This window comes from Setaria italica, chromosome II, assembly GCF_000263155.2.
Source record: "Setaria italica strain Yugu1 chromosome II, Setaria_italica_v2.0, whole genome shotgun sequence".
Taxonomy (NCBI): Eukaryota; Viridiplantae; Streptophyta; class Magnoliopsida; order Poales; family Poaceae; genus Setaria; species Setaria italica.
In genome coordinates this window covers 6912925-6935122 of record NC_028451.1, presented here as the reverse complement: position 1 = coordinate 6935122, position 22198 = coordinate 6912925, and the positions used below count along the sequence as shown (strand labels likewise).

The 22198-nt window shown below is 45.5% G+C and overlaps 2 protein-coding genes, 1 long non-coding RNA gene and 1 pseudogene across 3 annotated transcripts in view; all 4 read right to left on the bottom strand.

Moving 5' to 3' along the window:
• Window positions 1–1753, bottom strand: part of LOC111256361 (ethylene-responsive transcription factor 1-like) — a 3993-nt gene extending 2240 nt beyond the window's left edge. The window contains exons 1-2 of the mRNA XM_022824249.1: window positions 1417–1753; window positions 6–752 (exon numbers count right to left, since the gene is read on the bottom strand). Of these exons, the coding sequence (XP_022679984.1) occupies window positions 6–752; window positions 1417–1648 (979 nt within the window). The 5' untranslated portion in view covers window positions 1649–1753. The remainder of the gene's footprint in view (window positions 1–5; window positions 753–1416) is intronic.
• Window positions 1754–7229: 5476 nt separating this feature from the next.
• On the bottom strand, window positions 7230–8909 carry LOC101758306 (annotated as a pseudogene).
• Window positions 8910–13355: 4446 nt separating this feature from the next.
• LOC105913874 lies at window positions 13356–14079 on the bottom strand. Its single transcript, XR_001163371.1, has 2 exons — window positions 13690–14079; window positions 13356–13540 (listed from the first exon to the last, which is right to left on the bottom strand). It is a non-coding gene; the product is annotated as an uncharacterized LOC105913874 (long non-coding RNA).
• A 3417-nt stretch (window positions 14080–17496) lies between these two features.
• On the bottom strand, window positions 17497–19684 carry LOC101757621 (40S ribosomal protein S2-3). The gene is made up of 2 exons (XM_004955738.4): window positions 18908–19684; window positions 17497–17860 (listed from the first exon to the last, which is right to left on the bottom strand). Exons 1-2 carry the CDS (start codon window positions 19583–19585, stop codon window positions 17699–17701), a joined length of 840 nt encoding a protein of 279 aa, XP_004955795.1. The 5' UTR covers window positions 19586–19684; the 3' UTR covers window positions 17497–17698.
• Window positions 19685–22198: the final 2514 nt, after the last annotated feature.

Sequence of the window (22198 nt, the reverse complement as noted above, 5' to 3'; positions counted from 1 at the left end):
ATCACTAGGCATGGGCATGTCATCAAAGTTCCAAAGGTTCATGTTGCTACCAATATCTTGGGATTCATCACAGCCCAACAAGGTGTTGTTTGACTCATCTGAACTGCCCATCACGAAATTCATATATGGCTCCCACTCAAAGAGATCAACACTAGCATCACCTGTCAGAGGAGGCACCATAGCATCAGCGGTGCCCTGGAGGAATGCAGACTCATCAACCTCATTCCTGGTGTCATTCTCCAGGCTGAAGTTTGAGCTACTGAAGGAATTCACCAAAGGTTCCTGAACGAAGGCAGCAGAATTCACCAAAGGTTCCTGAACTGAGGCAGCAGAATTCTCCAGACTGATGTTTTGAGTCTGCATGAATGGCTCAGGTATGGAGTGGTCGACAACAGGGAGGTGATATACAGTTGAGTTGGTCATGTTGTTGACAATCAGCTTCTTTTGAGTGCCCGCCTTGGCTACTTTCACAGACGTAGGCTCAGCAAGGCGCTTCTCAGAAGCCACTGGAACCTCATATGGGAAGTTGAGCTTCGCCTTCTTGCCATGAACCCTGCGTGCCTCAGCATCATAAGCTCTGGCAGCTTCTTCAGGAGAGTTGTAAGTACCGAGCCACACACGAGCACCTTTATAAGGATCTCTGAATTCAGCAGCCCATTTACCCCAAGGGCGACGGCGGATACCCCTGAATTGGTTCTTTCTCTTCATCACATCAGGGACATCAGTACGAGCTGCAGTTGTGTTTAATCCATCTGAAGAAATGAAGGAGATCAACATAAGGCATCAGATACTCCATGAAAAGTTGGAAGTATGTTTCTATACCATAGCACAGACTACCATCAAAATTCAGTTTTTTGTTTATAAAAGACCTTCAGAGTGAAATCCCTCTACGTACCTATCTTCATTCAGAAATATCAAAGCTTCCCTATAGCTAGTCTGTAGTACAAGATTGTTTCTTTTCTGCCAGTTAACAGATAAATCTAAACACAATACATAAAGGAGCCAAATCAAAAAGGGAATAAATGATTTCATACCAAGCTAAGGATTTATATAGCTTTGACCATTCATGAAAGAAGGTATCACAACATTAACCCAAATTGGATGCTGAAATTAAATTTCTACTAAATAAATGGGACAAAAAGTACTAGTACAACAGGAGAGCAATGGAAAAACTAAATTGCAAGCTATGTGACTTTAGTTTCTCCCCCTCTCCCGTTCAAGCAAAAGCCCCACCTAAGGATGCAAATCTACATCTGGAACACCAAACAAGGTCATGCAATCGTACAAATCCCCAAACCAGAGACCCAAAAATCACAATAATTTACCAATCGAGTAGCTAAGGGATCGCCCATGTTTTGCCCTAAGCTACTAGCCCACCAAGGCAAATGAAAATTTACGCCGATTAAAGTCATGTACCTCTGGCGACCATGCCACTTGGGGCAGTGAAGTGCTTGGCCTCATCCTTGGACACGACCACCGATTTCTCGGACTCCATGAAGGCAGTGATGTCCTCCTCCTCGCGGGCCCTCTTCCGATTTCCTACTCCTGTGCCCCTCGACTTCTTGCTATCCCGCAAGAGGTTGCCTGTTGTGACCTGCGGGCGCCGCGATGGCTGGACAACATTGGGGACCACAGCACCGCCACACATGGCTGGCAGCTGTAACTTGCTACCCTGTGGGGCCACGGGCTGCACCAGATAGGATGGTGCACGAGGGGAATCTGAAGCTGGTAGCGCTTTGCCTTGTTTGCTGGAGGTGGGATGCAGAGCGAGTGGGAGGAAAGGCTCTCGGGGCGGGTTTATATAGAGCTAAGGAGATGGAGTGGTGGAGGCAATGTAATTCCTAAAAATTGTTGGGACCTATGTGAAAAAATCTAACATCTAAGTTGGATGTAAATTTAAATGCTACTAGATCCATCCAAAAACAAGTTAAGGTATCCAACTATGTACCTAGATAAATGTTTATTTCATGTAACACTTAGAATAGAGCTAGTGACCATTCAAAAAAAGGAACTAAGGTAGTGAAACAAAATAATTACAATAATTAATTTCTTCATTTTTATGGTTCGTCATGAATTAAATTTCCGAACCTTATTTGTATAAGACAATGCTTGCAAGTTGGAACAATTGAATACTAGATCAATTGGTGCACACATACACAAAAGATGACAAGAACAAAACTAACGGATGGACTTGTATAATCATCAATATAATTATTCAATGGAATAGGTAATAAAAAATTGGGAAAATAGTGATTTGAGGTTTACTTGACAATGGACGGACAGAGTGATCTAATTCTGATCGCTGTCACTAGGCGCTAGCTGATGGTCGCTGGACCTCTATTGTCCATCTCGCTAATAGACAGGTACCTGGGCACATGTTGAGTGACGTGTCTTGGTGTCACGCAAGATGGAGGAAGCTTTGAGGCAACCACGAGGCGAAAAGTGCGGAAAGGACAACACGCCAACAAATACTAGAAATAACGCAAGACCTGAGAGGCTTCAAGGCAACGATGAGGTGAGAGAGTGGAAAGGGTAACACGCCAGTAAACGCTAGAAGTAACGCAAGACTCGGGAAGCTACAAAGCAACCACGAGGCGCAAGAGCAGAAAAGGGCATACGCCAACAAACGCTAGAGGCCACACAAGACATGGGAAGCTTCAACGCAACCAGATGGTGCAAGTGGAGAAAGCGCAGCATGCCAACAAATGCCATAGTCATGCACTCCACATGCCCACGGCCAATGACATATGAGAATTGATCTGGAAACCAATCGTCCTATATTCGCCTGTGAAAGAAATTGTTTGACATTGGGATGAACAACTAAATTGGGTAGTGAATAGTAAAAAATAAGCCTACTATAGCCTTATACATTCCGAACTTAGCCCAACTTGCAACTCTGGTAGGTTTGGGACCTATGTGCCCGGAAATCCTAGACTCCTCCAGGGGCATGCCTCGGCTAGGATGGAACATATATGGCACAACGTGGCTAGATATAATGAATTTATTTCTTGTGAAGAATTTTCAATTCTTAGTTGGATATTGATTGCAATGCCTTTTCATCAAGTATTTTCATCAATTCCCATATGATAGAGAATTTGCGACTTTTTTAAACTATATGTATAAATAAAAATATCATATAGACCATGCGTGTGGAAAAGAAGGTGGAAAAGAAGGCATTAGGGTTTTGGAGATTTTGGTTGTGGTGGTAGGGTTCCAACCAGTGGGGGCTGCAAGACTACGTATATGCCAGGCGCAAGGCCAGATCAACAGGACAAAGCATGGCCAGGGTACCACCTGCGGGTGTTGGAAGACCGACAGTCGTCGGTGATGCTAGCAGCGAGCGAGCAAAAGGAGTGGTTAATTAAAGGTAGGGGCAATGGGAGGTGGGTTTTTGGCGGGAAAAGTGGTGTTGTAGAGCTCTGACGAGGAGCGGAAGAGGAAAGGGAAAAAATAAGAAGGACATAGAAAAAGGAAGGGGGCATATCCTTCGATTGTTGCTAATGCCTGTCGTCGGGAACATGTACATCTTCTAGTTATGGTGACTTGAGGTATCTTTGAAATAAGGGGAAAAACTAAATTGAGATAGCTTTTGGTTGATCTAGCCTTCATGGAAGAGCCCTCCAAATTTGGAAATTCAACTTGTATGGGAAGAAAATTGTTGCTAAAAAATAAAAGAACAAAGGGGAGGAGGAAGGAAGGAGGTGTTGTTTCGATGCTATAGAACCATCCCCCCCTCCCTAATTAGTTTCTTGCTACTTTATGTTTTTTTGGCTACAAGTGCCATGCAATGGTGTGGTAGTGGTTTGCTGGTGCCGTATTTGTTTATATATTAATTAAATGTTTCTTAACGCAAGTAGCAGAATTCATCCCGTGTTTTGAGGCTGCACAAATGGTTCGTGTAAGGAGTAAGGACTTACCTTTGATAATAGACAATACACTACAGATTATAGATAAATGGTTCTTATTCCCTACAACAACGGAAGACTACTGCAAAAGACTTTCGCACTGCGTTGAATTATGTATGGACTAGACTAGCAGCAAACCAAGTATCATATTGGCTACGAACTTACAATGTTTAGAGCCATTTAAAGTAAAGACCCAAAAAGAAAAGGATAGGTTGTTCCAGACACATAACAGTTGTCACTTTACATGTCCAGTGCCAATGACTACTTAAGAAAATAACTGAACATCTAACATATACACCATCCGTTTCAAAATGTAGGTCGTTTTGACTTTTTTACGTACATAGATTTTGATATGTATTTAGACATAATCTTATATTTAGCTGCATTGCAAAATCTATGTATTTAAAAAAGACAAAACAATCTAATTTTCAAATGGAGGGAGTAGTAACTTTGCTACTGAGAGCGCCTACAGTGGCCTGTCGCCTGACATGGCCACGTGGGTGCATCTGCTTCATTATCTCTGGGATATTTATTCCTCAAACATAGTGGGAAAAAAAGATCAAATGAATGAAGACTTGCAAGTATCAGAAGATGCTTACCAAAGCCCTAATTGCAATGCAATCCGGAAACACCTTCATTATCCCTCAACTATGCAAAAGTGCAGTGGCGGATCCAGAAATGGGCTCCGCCCCGGGCTAACTAATATAAAGCTTAAAATCTTACTAACCATGCACTACTAGATATAACATATTTTTCAAAGAGCACAAATAATTATATAATTATCTAGATTCCAGTGTTGAACCAATAGACTCAAACAATACATAGAATATAGAAATAGCATAAATAGACTAGTTGTCATGGAGCAATTTCCAAAAAAAATTGCATACCGGAGGGAGCAATTTCAACAGGTGAACAGGCAGTGGCCGGCCAGCGGCCGCCGGCGTGGCCTGGGGGTGCCGGGCGTGGGCGCGCAGCGCGCCGCCGGCAGGGGCTCCGGGGGGGGGGGGCGCGACCCGCGGAGGATGGGGCAGTTAGGGCCAACGGGACGGCCGGCCGGGGGGGGCCTCCCGGCGGGGGGTGCGGGCACGCGGGGCCGCGGGTGGCGACGCCAGGCGGCGCGCGGGCGGCCGGCGGGGGCACGGCCGTGCAAGGCCGCGGGTGGCGGCCGGCGGGGGCGCGGGGTGCCGGGGCCGTGGGTGGCGGCGCGGGTGGCGGCGCACGGATGGCCGGCGGGGGCGCCGGGGCCGCGGGTGCGCGGGGCGCGGCCGACGGCAAGCTGGGCGGGCGCTGCCTGGTGGCAAGTCGGGCAGGACTGGAGTCGGGGGAGGGCGCACTGCGCACGCGCACAGGGGCCGGCCGAAGGCAGTGCTAGGGCAACAGGAGTTGCTGGGCCACCTAGGCGCCTGGGCTAACTTCTCTTCGGGGTGGGCTAATGGGCCAAAAAGCCTTTTTATACTATTTTTATGAAGAAGTTTTCCACTGCTCTTGGACCTCGCCCCGGGCAGCCCAGATCCGCCCCTGCAAAAGTGAAAAGCCATTGTATAAAAGAAGGAAGCTCTAAGAAGAAATTGTCCCAAGCCGCCGCAAAAACCAATCTCAAGTTCAACCCATGCGCCTCGTGTCGTGATAGATCTCAATCAGCGATGCTGTCGCAGCGTCCAACCACGCGAGGCGACGACGGCGTCCTGCCCCCGGACGCGCTCTACGAGATCCTGCTGCGCGTCCCCGCCGGTCCTCTCTGCGGCTTCCGCGCCGTCTGCCAGTCGTGGCGCTCCCTCCTCTCCGACCCGCCCTTCGTCGCCGCCCACGCGGCGCGCCACCGCGGCGACCCTCTCTTCGCCATCGCCGTCGCCGGCGGCTCCCACGGCGAGACAGCCGAGATCAAGCTCCTGGACACGTCCGGCCGCGTCGCGAAGAGGGTGGCCGCGGGGCCGTCTGCGCTCCTCCGCCAGATGCGCCCGCACCTCGACTTGGTGTTCATCCGCCGCCTCCAGCCCTTCGGCGTACAAGATGTCCCTCCCCTGCGCGTGCTTGACCCGGCCACCGGCACCGTCTCCCTCCTGCCCAATGACGACGGTGTTTGCGACAGGTCGTACGTGTTCGGGAGGGCCGCAACATCCACTGGAGGTGATGGCGAATACAAAGTGCTCAGCCTCTGCTCGTGCAAGATACTGACCGTCGATGGCTACCATGGGCGCCATGGCGCGTGGAGAACCGCGCCGGCACCTCCTGTCGACGACATCGAGACATTGCACACTGGAACTGTAGTCGCCAAGGGCGTCGTCTACCTTCTTGTAGACAATGCTGATGGCGGCTGGACCATGGCAGCATTCGACCTAGAGGCGGAGCAATGGCGGCCGTCTCTCCTCCGAGGCCCGGTAGCTGTACCGAGCATCGGCGACCGAACACAAAGAAGCTTGGCCGAGGTGAACGGCCGCCTTGCTGCAGTTTCCTCCACCGTCTCGACCATGGACCTGTGGTTGCTTGTGGGCTCCGGCGAGCAGGCCCTATGGTCCGAGCGATGCAGAGTTCTCACGTCGTCCGTCCCGCGGCGGCGTGAGGTCTACGCGTATGAAGAGCCCTTGTGGGTGCTGGACGACGGGAGGGTCGCCTTCTGGGCGTGCTCCTATTTCGCTAGGACCGGAGCGCTCTGGATGTATGATCCGAGGACGGAGACGTGCACACGTGTGGCGGCAATGGAGAACTGCCCGAAAGTTGGAGTTGGTGTGTACACTGGGAATCTACTGCGGCAGGTTCAACGTCCTCATGGGATGGTGCTGATATAGTACTTATTTTAGCTTGGTGGTAATCATGATTACCGTTCTTTGTTCGGTTCAGCGTTCTTGATACATGGAGGAAAATGCAAAACTATATGTACATGTGACAACATGACTTATCAGTTTCAGCCATTGGTTTTTCTCCATCCAACCGCTGATTCACTACCTACCTATGTAATTCTTATCTACCCAAGATCGGATGGTTAGACCGGACTGATTGCAAATCAAGCATCATATATTACAAATTTAGAGTCATTTAAAGTAAAGACTGGGAAATAAAAGATAGGTTGTTCCAGGCACATAATTGTTGTCACCTTACATAATAAGGTACATGTCCAGTGCCAATGCCTACTTAAGAAAATAACAGAACATCTGGCATATAGTAACTTTGCTACCGAGCCCCTACAGTCGCAAGTAATCTGACATGCATGGGCGCTTCATTATCTCTGGAATATTATACCTGAAACACAGCAGAAAACAAAGAATCAAATTAATGAAAAATTGCAAGTATCAGAAAGGGATGATCTGAATAACTGCAGATGCTACCTCAGAAGAAATCATCAGGCACGGGCATGTCGTCAAAGTTCCAAAGGTTCATGTTGCTTCCCACATCTGGGCATTGGGATCCATCACACTCACAGACCAAAGAGTGGTTGAATGACTCATCTGAACTGTCAATCAGGAAATTCTCCAGATAAGGCTGCCACTCAAAGAGATCAACACTAGCATCCCCTGTCACAGGAGGCACCACAGCATCAGCGGTGCCCTGGAGGAATGCAGACTCATCAACCTCAGTCAAGGTGGGAACAGGTGCAAGAACTGATGGTATGTCAGTGGTCCTGGTGTCATTCTCCAGCCTGAACTCTGAGCAACTGTTGAAGCTTCTACCTTGGTAAGAGGACAGGTTCACCAAAGGTTCCTGAACGGAGGCAACAGAATTCTCCAGACTGATGTTTTGAGTCTGCACGGATGGCTCAGGTACGGTGTGATCGACAACAGGGTGCTGATATACATTTGAGTTGGTCATGTTGTTGATAGTCAGCTTCTCTTGAGTACCCGTCTTTGCTACTTTCACAGAGGTAGGCTCAGCAAGGCGCTTGTCAGAAGCCACTGGAGTCTCATCTGGGAAGTTGACCTTGGCCTTCTTGCCACGAACCCTGCGTGCCTCAGAATCATAAGCTCTGGCAGCATCTTCAGGAGAGTTGTAAGTACCGAGCCAGACACGAACACCTTTGTGAGGATCTCTGATTTCGGCAGCCCATTTACCCCGAGGGCGACGGCGGATACCCCTGAATTGGTTGTCTCTTCGTCGCATCAGGAACATCAATACCAGCTGCAAATGTGTTTAATCCATCCAAAGAAAGGAACGAGATAAAAATAAGGCATCAGATAATCCACGAAAAGTTGAAAGTATGTTACTATACCATATTAGACTACCCTAAAATTTCATATTGTGTTTATAAATGACGAGTGAAATCCCTCTGTGTTCCTATCTTCATTCAGAGATATCAAAGCTTCCCTAGAGCTAATCTGTATTACAAGATTGTCTCTTTTCCCCAGTTAACGGGACAAATCTAAACAGAAAAGGTAACTTTTTTCCTAAATGCGAATAATTTTTTTCCTACCAAGATAAGGATCATTAGCATGGACATGAAAGAAGGTTCCACTGCATTTACCAAAATTGGATGCTGAAACTCAATTTCTACCAAAAAAAAAGGAAAAAAGTACTAGTACAACTTCTTCGGCTTCTTGAAGCAACCGGAGGGAGCTATTGCAAGCTGTGCAAATTTAGTTTCACCCCGATTCAAGCAATAGCCCCACCAAGGATGCAAATCGACATCCAAACTGCCAAAGACCGATGAATCCAAACCAAAGACCGAAAAAACACACTTATCTACCGATGGAGCAGTTAAGAGATCGCCCGTGTTTCGCCCTACTAGCCCAACAAGACAAAGCTAAGAAAAATCGACAGTGACAAGAATCATCTACCTCTAGCGACGACCACGCCCGTGGGGGCGGTGAGGGGTCTGGCCTTATCCTTGGACACGACCTCTGACTCCCCAGACTCCACAAAGGTAGCCTGGAAGTCCTCCTCCTCGCGGGCCCTCTTCTCACTCCCTACCCTAGGGCTCCTCAGCTTCTTGCTATGCGGCAAGATCTGGCCCGCCGTGAGCCGCTGGCGCTGCGACGGTGGCACATCATCAGGGAGAACGGCGCCACCGCACATGGCTGGCTACTAGTTATCGCTAACCTCTAGGTCTGCGGGCTGTAGCAGATGGGATGGTGCACGAGGGGAACCTGAAGCAGGCACTCACTTTGCTTGTTTGCAGGAAGCAAAGCGCAGAATGCGTGGGAGGAAAGGCTCTCGGGAGCAGGTTTATATAGACATGGGAGGTGGAGTGGCAGGGTATGCAATTACTAGGAAATTCAGGGCCCTATCTGAAATTCTAAACATCTAAATAGGATATAAATTTAATTTAAATGCTACTACATCCATCACAAAAGCATGTGAACATTTCCAACTTTGTACCTAGAAAATTGTTTATTTATGTGACACCGAGAACAAGGTAGTGAAAAAAAAATAATTACAAAATGTACTTTCCTTATTTCTTATTTATTTTTTTGGTGACCTGAATCAAATTTTCCATTCTGATTTACACTAAAGATGAGATGAACAAAATTAGCGGTTGCACTTGTTTTATAGTAAATATAAATATTATAAGGGATAGGTAAAAACCAATATGAAAACTAGAGACTTGGGTTTACTTGTAACGGAAGTCCTTATCAGAAGCTAGCCGATAACCGCTGGACCACCATTGTGAAAAATAAGGAAATGATAAGAAGATAAGAAAATAAAGGAAAGAAGGCATCTCCTTATAGATTATGGCCAATGCACACGTACACCTGCAACTGACCTCGGTATAAGGCGATTTGAGCTAGCTATCAATTAAATTGAGAAGTCTATTGCTTGATCTAGCCTTTATGAAAAAGCCCTCCAAAATTAGAAAATTGAAGTAAAAAAGATGGTGCTCCAACACTGTTAGAGCTTGAGTTTAGGGTTACCTGCACTATCTGTTTATATGGAGTTCTTGGCGAGGCTACCAGCCATCGATGGAGGTGACATGGTGAGGCAACAAAGGTATTGCTCACCGCAGTGGTGGGAGAGATCCGGTGGTTGGTGGATATAGGAGGCGGATGTCACTGGCAGCGGTTATGGTGGCATGACTGCCGAAGTTGGGCTAGCGCTCAAAAAAAAAATGGAAACAGAACTAAAGATCGATAACAACAACATTGTTCCAAGGCTGTTGGAAACATTGAGGTTTCGTTGTAAACTGTGTGTCCATACTTTCATCGAGTTTCATCACGGTGAATAAGCATACGCCTCTGTACTATTTTCTGTAAAAAAAGATTCTCTACGGTGGTAAAAAGTTTTACTAATCTATTGTAGCAAAAGTTACAACAAAGAGGTTAATAAGAATAATTGAGGTAAATAAAATTTGATGCACAATTGAGGTGATATTTGGTCATTAAATTTGGGAGGTCAAGTAATGCTTTTGAATTTCTTATCACACCTACGTGGGTCTAAGAAAATTACAAAACTTTCCTAGGACCAGAAGAAATACAGTGTTGGTTGGATTAGCATTCATGTTAACAATAAATAATCAACACTACTGCATTAAAAAGCTGAGATACTTCAATAACAAAACATTTAAGTTTTTTAAAACTAATTGTATATAAGATATCACATACCAAAGTGGTGGCTTATTTAATTTTCATATCTTACTTCATATTTGGGTACTTCAACTTTTATCCTAATATGCCACCTAGCTCCTGTGGCGGGACACTTGTAGCATTTGAAGTACAAGTACAAATTAATGTGCTGGAATCTTCTATCAGATTATTCCGTTGAAATCTATATTACAAAAAAAATGTTGAGAAATCTTTGAACCAATTGGCACTACTGCATTAAAAGCTAAGTTGCTTATAAAGGCAAATATGTTTGAAAATTTTCAAAGCAATATGTATATGAGATGTCTGATACCATAGTGATGATTATTTAATACCTTATTTATTTCATATTTGGGTACTTCATCTTTTATAATAATTGCCATCTAGCTTCTGCAGTGGGACACTTTTAATTACATACATTCTTTTCATATATATACAAAAATAGTGTAGGGGCCTCCCTGCCGTTTCCCTAAAAAAACGGTGAGCACTAGTAAAAATTATTGTGCAAGGATCTTAAATAAGATATTATTCCACTGAAATCTAAGTTACAAATAAAAACAAATGTGTCAAATGTTTATCAATAAGAAAATGTTTGTAATTTTTAAGATATATATCATATACCAAAGTGATGGCATATTTAATTTGATATATTATTTCATAATTGGGTAATTCAACTTTTATCCTAATCCACAACCCAGCTCCGATGGAAGATAATGTACTTATATATATATATATACCACATAACCTCATAATGGACAAGCAATTTTTCTTTCATTTTTTATTCAAATCTCCTATAAGTAATTATGTTTATTAGATTAACATTTTTTCATTTATACATTTTTTTAATATTTGGTCAACAATTTGCAACAACACGGTAACACCTGATTGCAAACAACCGTCAGTCGGTACGTGGCCATGAGCCATTGAACATAATTTTTTATACCAATCGTGTGAATTTTCGAACCAAAACCTTTTGCTGGTTCCATTTTGATTAGAGAAACAGTGAGATTGGCATATGACTACAATCAACTTGGTGAGAATGTAATTGTATGCCACAATATAATTCCAAAAATTGCATTGTGGCATATGACTGCAATCAACCTAACTCATGCCTAATTATCCCATGATTCTGAATGCCCATCAAATCAAATCTTCAGTAGCCCTAATACATGTTGCATGAGACCGACTTCCATCGTTTCCTTGCTACACCCACATGAGTTAGGTTGAACAACCATAATTCTCCTCCCGTACCTTTTTTTTATCCCTCAAAAATTATGCAGAAGCCATCGTATATAAAAGAAGAAAGCTTTTAAGAATTAGCCCTAGCCGCCGAAAAACGCGCGCCTCGCGATAGATCTCAGTCAGCAGCGATGGCGTCTCATCGTCCCCAAACCCAGCGAGGCGACGGCGGCGGGCCTGCCCGACGACGCGCTCTACGAGATCCTGCTCCGCGTCCCGGCCGGGCCTGTCGTCTGCCGCTTCCGCGCCGTCTGCCAGTCGTGACGCTCCCTCCTCTCCGACACGCCCTTCGTCGCCGCCCACGCCGCACGCCACCGCGACGACCCGCTCTTCGCCGTGTGCGTCGCCGGCGGCTCCCACGGCGAGGTAGCCGAGATCAAGCCCCTGGACACGTCCGGCCGCGTCGTGAAGCGGCTGAACGCCGGGCCGTCGGCGCTCCTGCGCCAGATGCGCCCGCACCTCGACCTGGTGCTGGTCCGCCGCCTCGTCGGCGTACAAGATGGCGGCCGTCCCCTGCGCGTGCTCGACCCGGCCACCGGCGCCGCCTCCCTCCTGCCCGGTGACGGTTCTTACTGCAGCTCGTATGTGTTCGGGAGGGCCGTGTCATCCACGGGAGGCGATGGCGAATGCAAGGTTCTCAGCCTCAGCCGTTCCACGCCGCCGTCGTGCAACGTACTGGCCGTCGATAATGGCGACGGTGGTAGGCAACGTGGCACGTGGAGAACCGCGCCGACGCCTCCTGTCAACATCGAGACATTTCACATCGGAACTGTAGTCGCCAAGGGCGTCGTCGTCTACCATCTTGCAGACAACGCCGACGGCGGCTGGAAGATCGCGGCATTCGACCTCAAGTCGGAGCAATGGCGGCCATCCCTCCTGCAAGGCCCGGTATCCGTACCGAGCGTCGGCGGTCACACGTCAAGAAGCTTGGCCGAGGTGAACGGCCGCCTGGCTGCGGTCTCATCCACCGTCTCGACCATGGACCTGTGGTTGCTGATGGGCTCCGGCGAGAAGGCCCGGTGGTGCAATGCGATGCAGATCTAGTTCTCACATCGTCCATCCAGCAGCGCCATGGGATCTTCGCGGATGCATGAAGAGCCCTTGCGGGTGCTGGACGACGGGAGGGTTGCTCTCTGGGTGTGCTCCGGCAGCAGTAGGGCGGCAGCTGCAGGGCTGTGGATGTATGATACTAGGACTGGAACGTGCACGGAGGTGGCAGCCGTGGGTGGCTGGTATAAAGGTTGGAGTTGGTGTACGTGTACACTGGGAATCTACTGCGGCAGCCTCAACGGGCCCATGGAAAGTAGCCAAGTAGGAGCTGTAGTGGCGGTGGTCGTGGCCAGGGGCGGCGGCAGGGTGACCGGTGAGGTGGAAGGAAAAGATGCAAGAACTTGCTGAAGATAGAAATAGAGTATTGTGCGTCCAGATAGTCTATTTGGATACGATGCGGTCTATTTGGATCATCCCGTAGATTGATACGATTGCGGTCTATTTGGATACGGCAGGTAGGTTCATCCCGTAGATTGATACGATTGCGATCTATTTGGATCCTTTTATCCTATCCTATAAGCTAGCTGAGGTAGGATCACATCTGGATCTTTAATCTTGAAGATTGTTGGCATATCTCGTTATTATTGGGTGTGTCAAACACCTCCAGCGTCAACCCTTTGGGATGAAGTTGAACACGAGCTTTGAGAGATAATAATGAAAAGAAAAGGGATTGCTTCAAATATTTCAACTAAAAGCACATATTGTATCCATCTCCACAACGTCATGATATAAATCACAAAATCAAGCTAAGGAGACGTTTATTCTTTCATTATCATTCCTTTATCGGCTTCCCTTAATGCATGCTTGGTGGTGGCGAAGGTGGTTCAGGAATAGTCCAACCTAAAAAAAAAAACAAATGTCATGGTATATTTCAATACCTAGTTGATGATGCGCATAATTAATTCCTACCTTTCTTGCTTATTGGCAAATAAAAATAATGAAAGTACCAAAACAATTTATTAAGAAACTAAAAGATATTAGGCACTTACTACCGCATTTGTTTCCTGCAGGCACCGGCTTGTGGCAATCTCGTGAAACAAAATAAGCATGCTGTACATCTACGGTTTTCTCGTCCTCATCTGTCATGGTACGACATACACACACCATGTCGTATGTTCGCACAATCAGGCAGCAGGCATAGTGGGGTTCCATGTAGGCACTGCCACGCCTAATGCTCAGATCACATATCTCTATAAATTTTGCTTTCTCACGATAGCAATCCTGCTCACCCCAACCACGAGGCATTATAGATAAGGTGAAAACTAAAGCAAACACCAAAAGTTGGATGATTGATTTTGTAGTCATCTTGTACTACAGTAGTGTTGGTGCTTCTATGACCAAGTATATCTTTTATGGGAGAATGTAGCTGGTGATGAACAATGCTGTTTTGTTCACAATGTGCACCATACACTTCTATTTATAGCATGCGAAGATCTGGGCACTAGCTATGAATAAAAATTTAAGAAATCTTTGAACCAATTATCACTAGCTTATTAAAGGCTGAGATACTGAAATAAGCATATCTTTTATCTTTTGAAAGAAATATGTATATAAGATATGAGATACCAATTAAAGGGATGGCTTATTTAATTTTGATATCTTATTTCTTGTTTGGTTACTTCAATTTGTATCCTAATCTGCCGCTAGCTCCTGTGACAGAACATCTCTTGATGATGGCATGACATCCTTGGATATGACCATTCAAGTTGAATATAAGGTGACCTCGTTCCAATATTTGCATGATTAAGTATCTGAGAACATATTGCTACATAATGTTGGTCGTATATTTATGCTTAGGAGACGACTTGAGGATGATATACACTATGGAAAGATGTTTTTAAGTGACTTGTACAGTGTACGTGGAATGGATGATGTCCCATAAACTCACTATGGAGTCAGCCGACAGCGCTGTATTACCAAGGCCATAACTCAATCATCTGAAGTCCGACTGAGGCTCACGAGTACTTGATGGAAAGCTCATTTGATAAACTTTCATATGGATCTGGTTTGACCTTAATATAATGTCAGGAATGTCTTCAAATCTTCTAAATACGTTGCTGTCATTTCTGCAGGGTGTTGCATCACCTTTTATCGTGCCTCGGGCCTCCAAGTTACTGTATGCCTCCACCAGTTTGGAGCACGCCCCAAGTAGGGATGAAAATGAATCGGATAGTTATTATTTTTTCTCGGATCGAATTCGGGTACGAATAGTGCCACGATGTGTCGAATATTGATTATCATCATATTCGGATCTTAGAAATCCAACTTTGAATATCCGGATATGGATACGGATACGGTACGGATATTGAATATCCGGATTCGGATATGAACTATCATTTTGAGTATCTACACCCCTTCAAACGAACGGACGAATAATATCCGTACCACTTTCATCCCTACCCAAGAGTGCTCTAGGTCGTCCTCCCCCTTGACCACCACCTCATTGCTGTATAAACTCAATAGGCCGCTGTCCTAGATGCTTGGGTTTTGCTTATATTAATAAGTTACCGAATAGTTTTATTGTTCATCGGTTTGTGAAATCCCAACTCTCGAGCTTAATTCATTATATTTGCAATGTTCAGATTGAGTTTTTCCTTGCTATTGATTGTGTTCTTCGATTTGTAGGAAGGGATTAGCTAGCCTTCTTGGTAAGGTCAACCAGACTGATTGCTAGAGGACGTGATGCTGTGATAAAAAGGTTTGGGTTTGTTGATTAGAAGCTTCTTGTGAGTTTCAATTCTCCACCAAATCGAGAGTTATCCCTACCTGGTGAAAGACGATCGAGCACCCCCTTTCCCATCACTCCTAGTTATAGGATATGAAAAGCAGAGTGCTAATACAAATTAATGTGCTTAATGAGATATTGATCCATTGAAATCTATGTTACAAAAAAATTGTTGAGAAATCTTTAAACAAATATGCACTACTGCATCAAAAGCTGAGAAACTTAAATAAATTTTTTTAGAATTTTTCAGGCGCGCGGCGGGGATGTGCCCGGAGCTGCTGTCCGTGCCCGCGGAGGCCATCGTGGCCGCGCTCCGGTTCCTGACGGGGGAGGCGGGCGTCCCGGAGGCCGACCTCCCGCGCGTTCTCCGGCGCCGGCCGCGCCTGCTCGTGTCCCACGTCGCGGCGCGGCTCCGGCCGACGCTCTACTTCCTCCGCGCGCTCGGCGTCCCCGACCTGCACCGCCGCGCCGACCTGCTGTCCTTCTCCGTGGAGGACCACCACGCCGGCGCGGTGGCAAAGGAGGCCGCAGCGGCGGTGTGACGGCCGGCCCGACGGCGTCGATCGACACGCACACCACGTAAATCCAAGGGCCAAATTGCATATTGCTACCGACCCGCTCCCCTCAGTGCCCGTCTAAACGACGTGGATGCCACGTTGGCGGCGCCACATCAGCAAAAAAGCCACCCCGTGGCAATTTGAACCAGCAGTGAATGAGTAAGTAAGATTAGAGATCCAAAAATACATTTTCAAATTTGATGGACCTATTTGACATAACGCTACAAGTTTAAGGACCCATGGTGCATTTCACTCTTTGCAAATCTTAAAACTTGTCACATATCGCTGATGACAATGCTTCCTTCTCGCTCGTTACCTTCACAACCACCTTATGCTAGTGATCGCGCATGTGTTGCTTGGCTCTTGATTGGAGATCTTAAAATGCATTTTCAGAGTTTAAGGACTCGAATAACACCCTGAGACAAGTTGATGGACCTGAAATGTGTTTTGAGAGTTGAAGGAGCTGGATGGCATCTTGAGACAAATTTATGAACCTGAAAATGTATTTTTGAGAGTTTAGAAATCTAGATGACACCCACGACAAGTTCAGGACATATTTTACTCTTCACAAAATATGAAAATGTGGTTTTTGGTGAATATTTTTTAACGATTATAGTTAAGCCCTTCACTTTTTTGTTTTACCAGAATAGGCTACCGCTATACCCATATTTTTCACTGTGGCTGGGTTGTGATCTTGCTTACTCCAGAAAACCCATTGCATCTTAAATTGTTATTTGAATTTAAAGAGAATTAATCTGCGTTGGAAACACTCCTGTCAGAGCTAGAAATGCTTGCTTCAAATTTCATAACAATGGGTGGGAAGCCTGGAGCATTTAATTAAAAAAAGCCGGTTGCACTTCACCAACAGAAAATACTCAAACTATAACTAAAACTTGCTGTCTTAATTTCTTATTTTTCTGTGTTTGAGAAACTAGACCAAGGTTTTGCGCCTCCAGCTCAAACACTAAATTGAGCACCACCGTTTTGCAATTACTCTGTTTAGAAATATTTATCATGATTCAGTAAATGAAAGTTATTTCAGAACGAAGGAATAGTCCAGCTTTATTTTACTTATCTCAATCCCCAAGCAGACAGTTCCAAAAATGGCAGATACTTAGTATAAAACTAATGATCTAACATGTTATGCCGCAGATCATGTAAAGCAAGGACACGCATCCACACAGCAAAAACACAAGAGCCATCCGGGTAGGCGATAACCCAGATGACAGTATGACACCCTGGGAAAACGCCTAATCACAATACTACGGTTCAGTCAAGAAAAACAAGACTTTTCAGATGGCTCAATGTATATGTTGCCGGCCATCGCCATGGCTCAATGATGGCAACCTCATCATACACGAGTTGAAAGGAGAGATGCAGTAGTGAAGAGGCGATCAGGAGACGCAGCAAGCTCGGCCCTGTCAAAACCCTGTCATCAAGTTTCTTAACTAATCTGCGCATAGCATTTGGTCCACAGATAACAGAGGCAGGACACACTCTAGCATAATACCAGCTTGGCAAAAATGCATGTGCTCTTCAAACGGTGAAATAAAGAACAGAACATTTGGATACTATTAAGTGCATACCTTAAGGTTTCACAAATTCAAAACTGAGATATGCCAGACATTAATACATATAAGTCACACAAAAGCGGATAAGGAACCAGTTTTCTACTGCATGCAAACTTGCAAAGTTTGTTCTGAACCTCCAACAGGCTTAAGCCTCTACTGTCTCCACAGGGGCCTCGATCACAAGTCCCTTTGTTGGCTTGGCCAAGAGGTCGGTGAACTCCTGGAATGGGGTCTTCACAAACGTAGTCTCAGACCAGAACTCGGGAGTAAGGAAGCCATAGGTCTTCATGAGGCAATCAAAGGTGGCCTGCAACCAAAAGAGACATTCTCAGACTGAAATAAATTGATCTGGCGTTACTAGCACACCCCAAAGTGACAATACAGATGACATAGTTGGGCTATCCCATGTTAATCGGTCTACATTGTTAGACCTAAAGTTTCCATGTACATGGTAGAGAGTAAAGACCCCAGGGGACAGTAACAATGAGTACACAGGGTGACAATTATCACCCTGAGTTCATTAGCTTATGCCTACAATCAGATTGAAGCAAATCAAGCTAAGCAACTATTAGCATGCAGGTTATAATGAATTGTCATGTAACTGAATGTTTTACCAGCAAACTTGCTACCTCCAGTAAACAATCATGTTTGAAGCAAAATACACCCAGCGATAAAAATATTAGCAATACAGTGTAAAAGATGAAACTTTAACTATTCATGTCTATACAATTTTCAGTAGTAGTCATATGTGATTACTTTTCGTAATGAATCTAAAGTATCAACATTATGTTGCAACTTGCAATACTATTCGAACTTTAAATATTTTATTGTCAAAGCAAAAATGGTGAACAAACTAAACGGGTTTATACCGATGATCAGACAAAGCAAAGTGCAGTAACACAACAGCATCATGCAAACACAACAGTAAAATAGAGACTAACATCACAACCTAATGAGCTCGAGTCAGTATAGAGACTTGAAAATAACATTGGCTAGCTAACAGATGTTATGGTACGTTATACAGAGAATAGTGCAAGCAGCAAGCCACAGGCACACAATTACTGAAAACTAAATTATTGTGAATCCAGGTAGCAATTTACAATGACACTAGAATGGAAGCAACACAACGCCTACCAAGTACACAAATGAACCTGAATCACACTTATGACAACAGTTTCAGAGCTAGAACTGTGGACTAGTGCATAGCTAATAGTAAGGCAACGTCACAGCTAGAATTCTGAATCTATTCAAATTTGTACAACTAAAGACAATAAAAGCATCCTCGTCCTATACATATAATGGTCAATTCAGTAATCATCAAGTACCAATGAGAATTAGGAAAAGATCTCTATACCTTGACGAAGTTGCCGAGCGTCTTGGTGGAGCCGCGGGAGGAGGTGAAGACATCCTCAATGCCGGCGAACTGGAGAACCTTCTTGGGCACGCGGGCAGCGACGATTCCGGATCCCCTGGGCGCGGGCACCATGCGCACGGTGACGGAGCCGCACTTGCCGGTGACCTTGCAGGGCACGGTGTGCGGCTGGCCGATCTTGTTCCCCCAGTACCCCCTCCTGACGGGCACGACAGAGAGCTTGGCGAGGATGATGGCGCCGCGGATGGCCGTGGCCACTTCCTTGGCGCACTTGACGCCGAGCCCGACATGGCCGTCGTTGTCGCCGACAACGACGAAGGCCTTGAAGCGCGTGCGCTGCCCGGCGCGGGTCTGCTTCTGCACGGGCGTGATCTTCATCACCTCGTCCTTGAGACCCGGCACCAAGGTCTCCACGATCTGGTGCTCCTTGACGGGGAGCGAGTGGAGGTAGATCTGCTCGATCTTGTGGAACTTGCCCTCCTTCACGAGGCGCCCGAGCTTGGTCACGGGCACCCACTTCTCCTCCTCCTGCTGGCGGCCACCGCGCCGGCCACCGCGGCGTCCACCGCGGTCGCCGCGCCCGCCGCGACCGAAGCCGCGGCCGAAGCCGCCACGGTCGCCGCCGCGCTCGCCGCCTCTCTCGCCTCCGCGGTCCGCCATGGTTGGGTTGGAGGGGGGTTGGTTCTCGCCGGGGTGGCGCGCTGGGTGCGGTGAGCTGGGAGCAGCGGCGGCGGCGGCGGGAGGGTTTGGGAGGAAAGGAGCGAGGAGGATGGCGGCGGGTTATATACAGCGTGGCTGTGGAGATGATGGGATTAGGGTTTGGGGAATGAGGAGTTGGGCTGGGCCGTGAGAGTGGATTTAGCGGTGCAGTTTCGTGGGCTATGATGGATGGGCTCGAGTCCGAAGTGAATCTGTATTGGGCCAGAGAAATTGGAATTAGAAATTTAATGGGCCCCGGATTATGGGCTGTACGGACTAATGTGACGGTACTGGAGTGACTCCAACTGGGCCCTAGATTATGGGCTGTCACTGTTGTTGTGCGTTTTCGCTTTTTCTCGACATGCTGAACCATGAGAACTGAGAAGTTAAAAGTAGGTTATAGGTGACTGAAAATACAGAGTATGTTGGGCTTTCAGGACAGTGATTCAGTGAACCTGTTTAACCAACAGTTTCGCAAAAAAAAACATTCAATAAGAGGTCTATCAAAGTCCATCACTTCGAGCCTCTCTAACAATGCCAAAATCGGAATGCCATCTCTATACAAAGGGAGATAGGAATGTAGAATGGTTTATTTTACCATGTTCTTTTTTTGGATTATTGGACCACAAAGCCTGTTCGCTTCACCTTATAAGCTGGCTGAAAAACTGAAACGGCTGATTTGTTGTGAGAGAAAAATACTGTTTGGTGGCTGATAAGCCGGCTGAATAAAGCGAACAGCCCTAAAATCACATTTGCTATCGACGTGAATGATGTGACTGATACAGTGAGACTGTGAGAGTGATGAAAGCACATAACTGAATTACCCTCTTTGTCCACCTTTCGCTTACCTGGGGAATGTCCAGTGTAGGCTGTCTGTCTGCTAGAAAAAAGTTGCAGCGCGACCTGACGAAAGCTAGCTGAATTGGTTGCTGTCCTGCGCTAGGCTTCTGATTATGGAGTGCAATCTGCAACTAACCCTGCAGGGATCGTCAATAATGTGATAGATTGGATGAGGTCTATGATGAAGCGAGATCTCGTTTCTGTAAAGTAATTTTTTGGTTCAATTCACTCTCTTCTGTTTCTTTCTTTGCTACTTCTTTTCGTCGAACTTCGACTCTCCGTCAAGAAGAAAAACTGAAGAAGAATATGAGCATATAAGAGAAATTTTGAGTAAAAGAGGCAAATCAAAAACATGAAAAAAAAAACATGCTCCCATGGAAGGTTGAAGCGAGCACCCAAGGTGCTGAGTCAGCAGTTCAGAACAATGCAAAAAAAAAAACAATGCTTGTCTGTAAACTTGTGTTTGCACACAACGACACAGGGTAGCTCAAAACAATATTCTGAATTTAGTTACATACACATTCTCTGGTCTTCAGAGGACAAAGGTTCCCAGTTTCAAGGGACCACAAATTTCGGAATCTAGCATCGAGCGAGATGCAAATTTAAATGGAACAGCACACGCAATTAAGCAATGCATTAGCATTCCCTGTACGATGACAACCCAGCATCAAGTTCCCCAACAAGGTTCAACAACACCAGATGGGGCGCCGTACAAAAAGCACATATAAACAACTGTTGCTCTACATGGCATGAGGATAGAGTATCATATTCATGCCAGTTATGAGCCAAAAGAAGTAGGTTTCTTTTTTTTAATAGATAGTGCTGCTATTTTTGTGTGTGAAAAAGAAAAAGGATGGGAAATTGTTCTGCAGAAATAACATGGGGTGTCATGTCAATGTCAGTGACAGAAAGGTAGGCTGTTATAATTTTTTTTATCAGACAAATTATGTGATAAAGGACTCCTATTTCAGATACTACTTCCTGATCCATGCATCACTGCTCACTGGTGCCATGTGAACTGAATAGTGAGTGGTGGAGTCCTCTCCTCAAGTCACACTTGTATAGTGCAATGAACTCATACATGTATACTTTTTATGGCAAAAATGGCTGCATAGCATTGTTAAATGTTGCTGACATTTGCCCGGGCGGCGCACCAGCAAACTGAAGTGCTGCTAGAAGACATTCGAAACATGTAATGTGTAAGTTCAAATTAAATTCTGTTAAGGAAAATAAAATAATATTTCTCGTGTATCAAAGGCACATGTATCCTTTTTTCTACAGCTTAATTTATTGTTTTTTCTCAAAATTGTTAGCTAGCAATATATTTCAACTTTAGTTTTATACAGGACTGGACAAATTTACAGGTACAATATGATTTCTTACACTTTTCTTGGTACTGACAAAAAAATAAATTGAATGATTGTACTCGAAGTTTGACTACACTTGATCTTTTTTGCCTTTTATAATCTGCCTAACTTTTTGTTAAAAGAAGAACAAGATGTGTCGATACATCCAAAATTTTGGTCATTTCCCACAACACATAGAACAAATTTAAAATAGAATAGTATTTCTGTGTATGCTACAGACAGTACATCCCATGAATGCTCAAATTGCCCTTCCATTCATATTCCGGTGACAATGTCAATCTCTAACTCTGAAATCCAAAGAAAAATAATAGGCTACAAATAAGGCAAGAAAACTGGTTACTTTAGGATCCAAAAAATGAGAAAAAAA

Coding starts and splice junctions, on each gene's coding strand:
- LOC101757621 (XM_004955738.4), bottom strand. CDS start 19,585: ATGGCGGACCGCGGAGGCGAGAGAGGCGGCGAGCGCGGCGGCGACCGT. Junction 17,861..18,907: donor CGCTCGGCAACTTCGTCAAG/GTATAGAGATCT, acceptor TTTTGGTTGCAG/GCCACCTTTGATTGCCTCAT.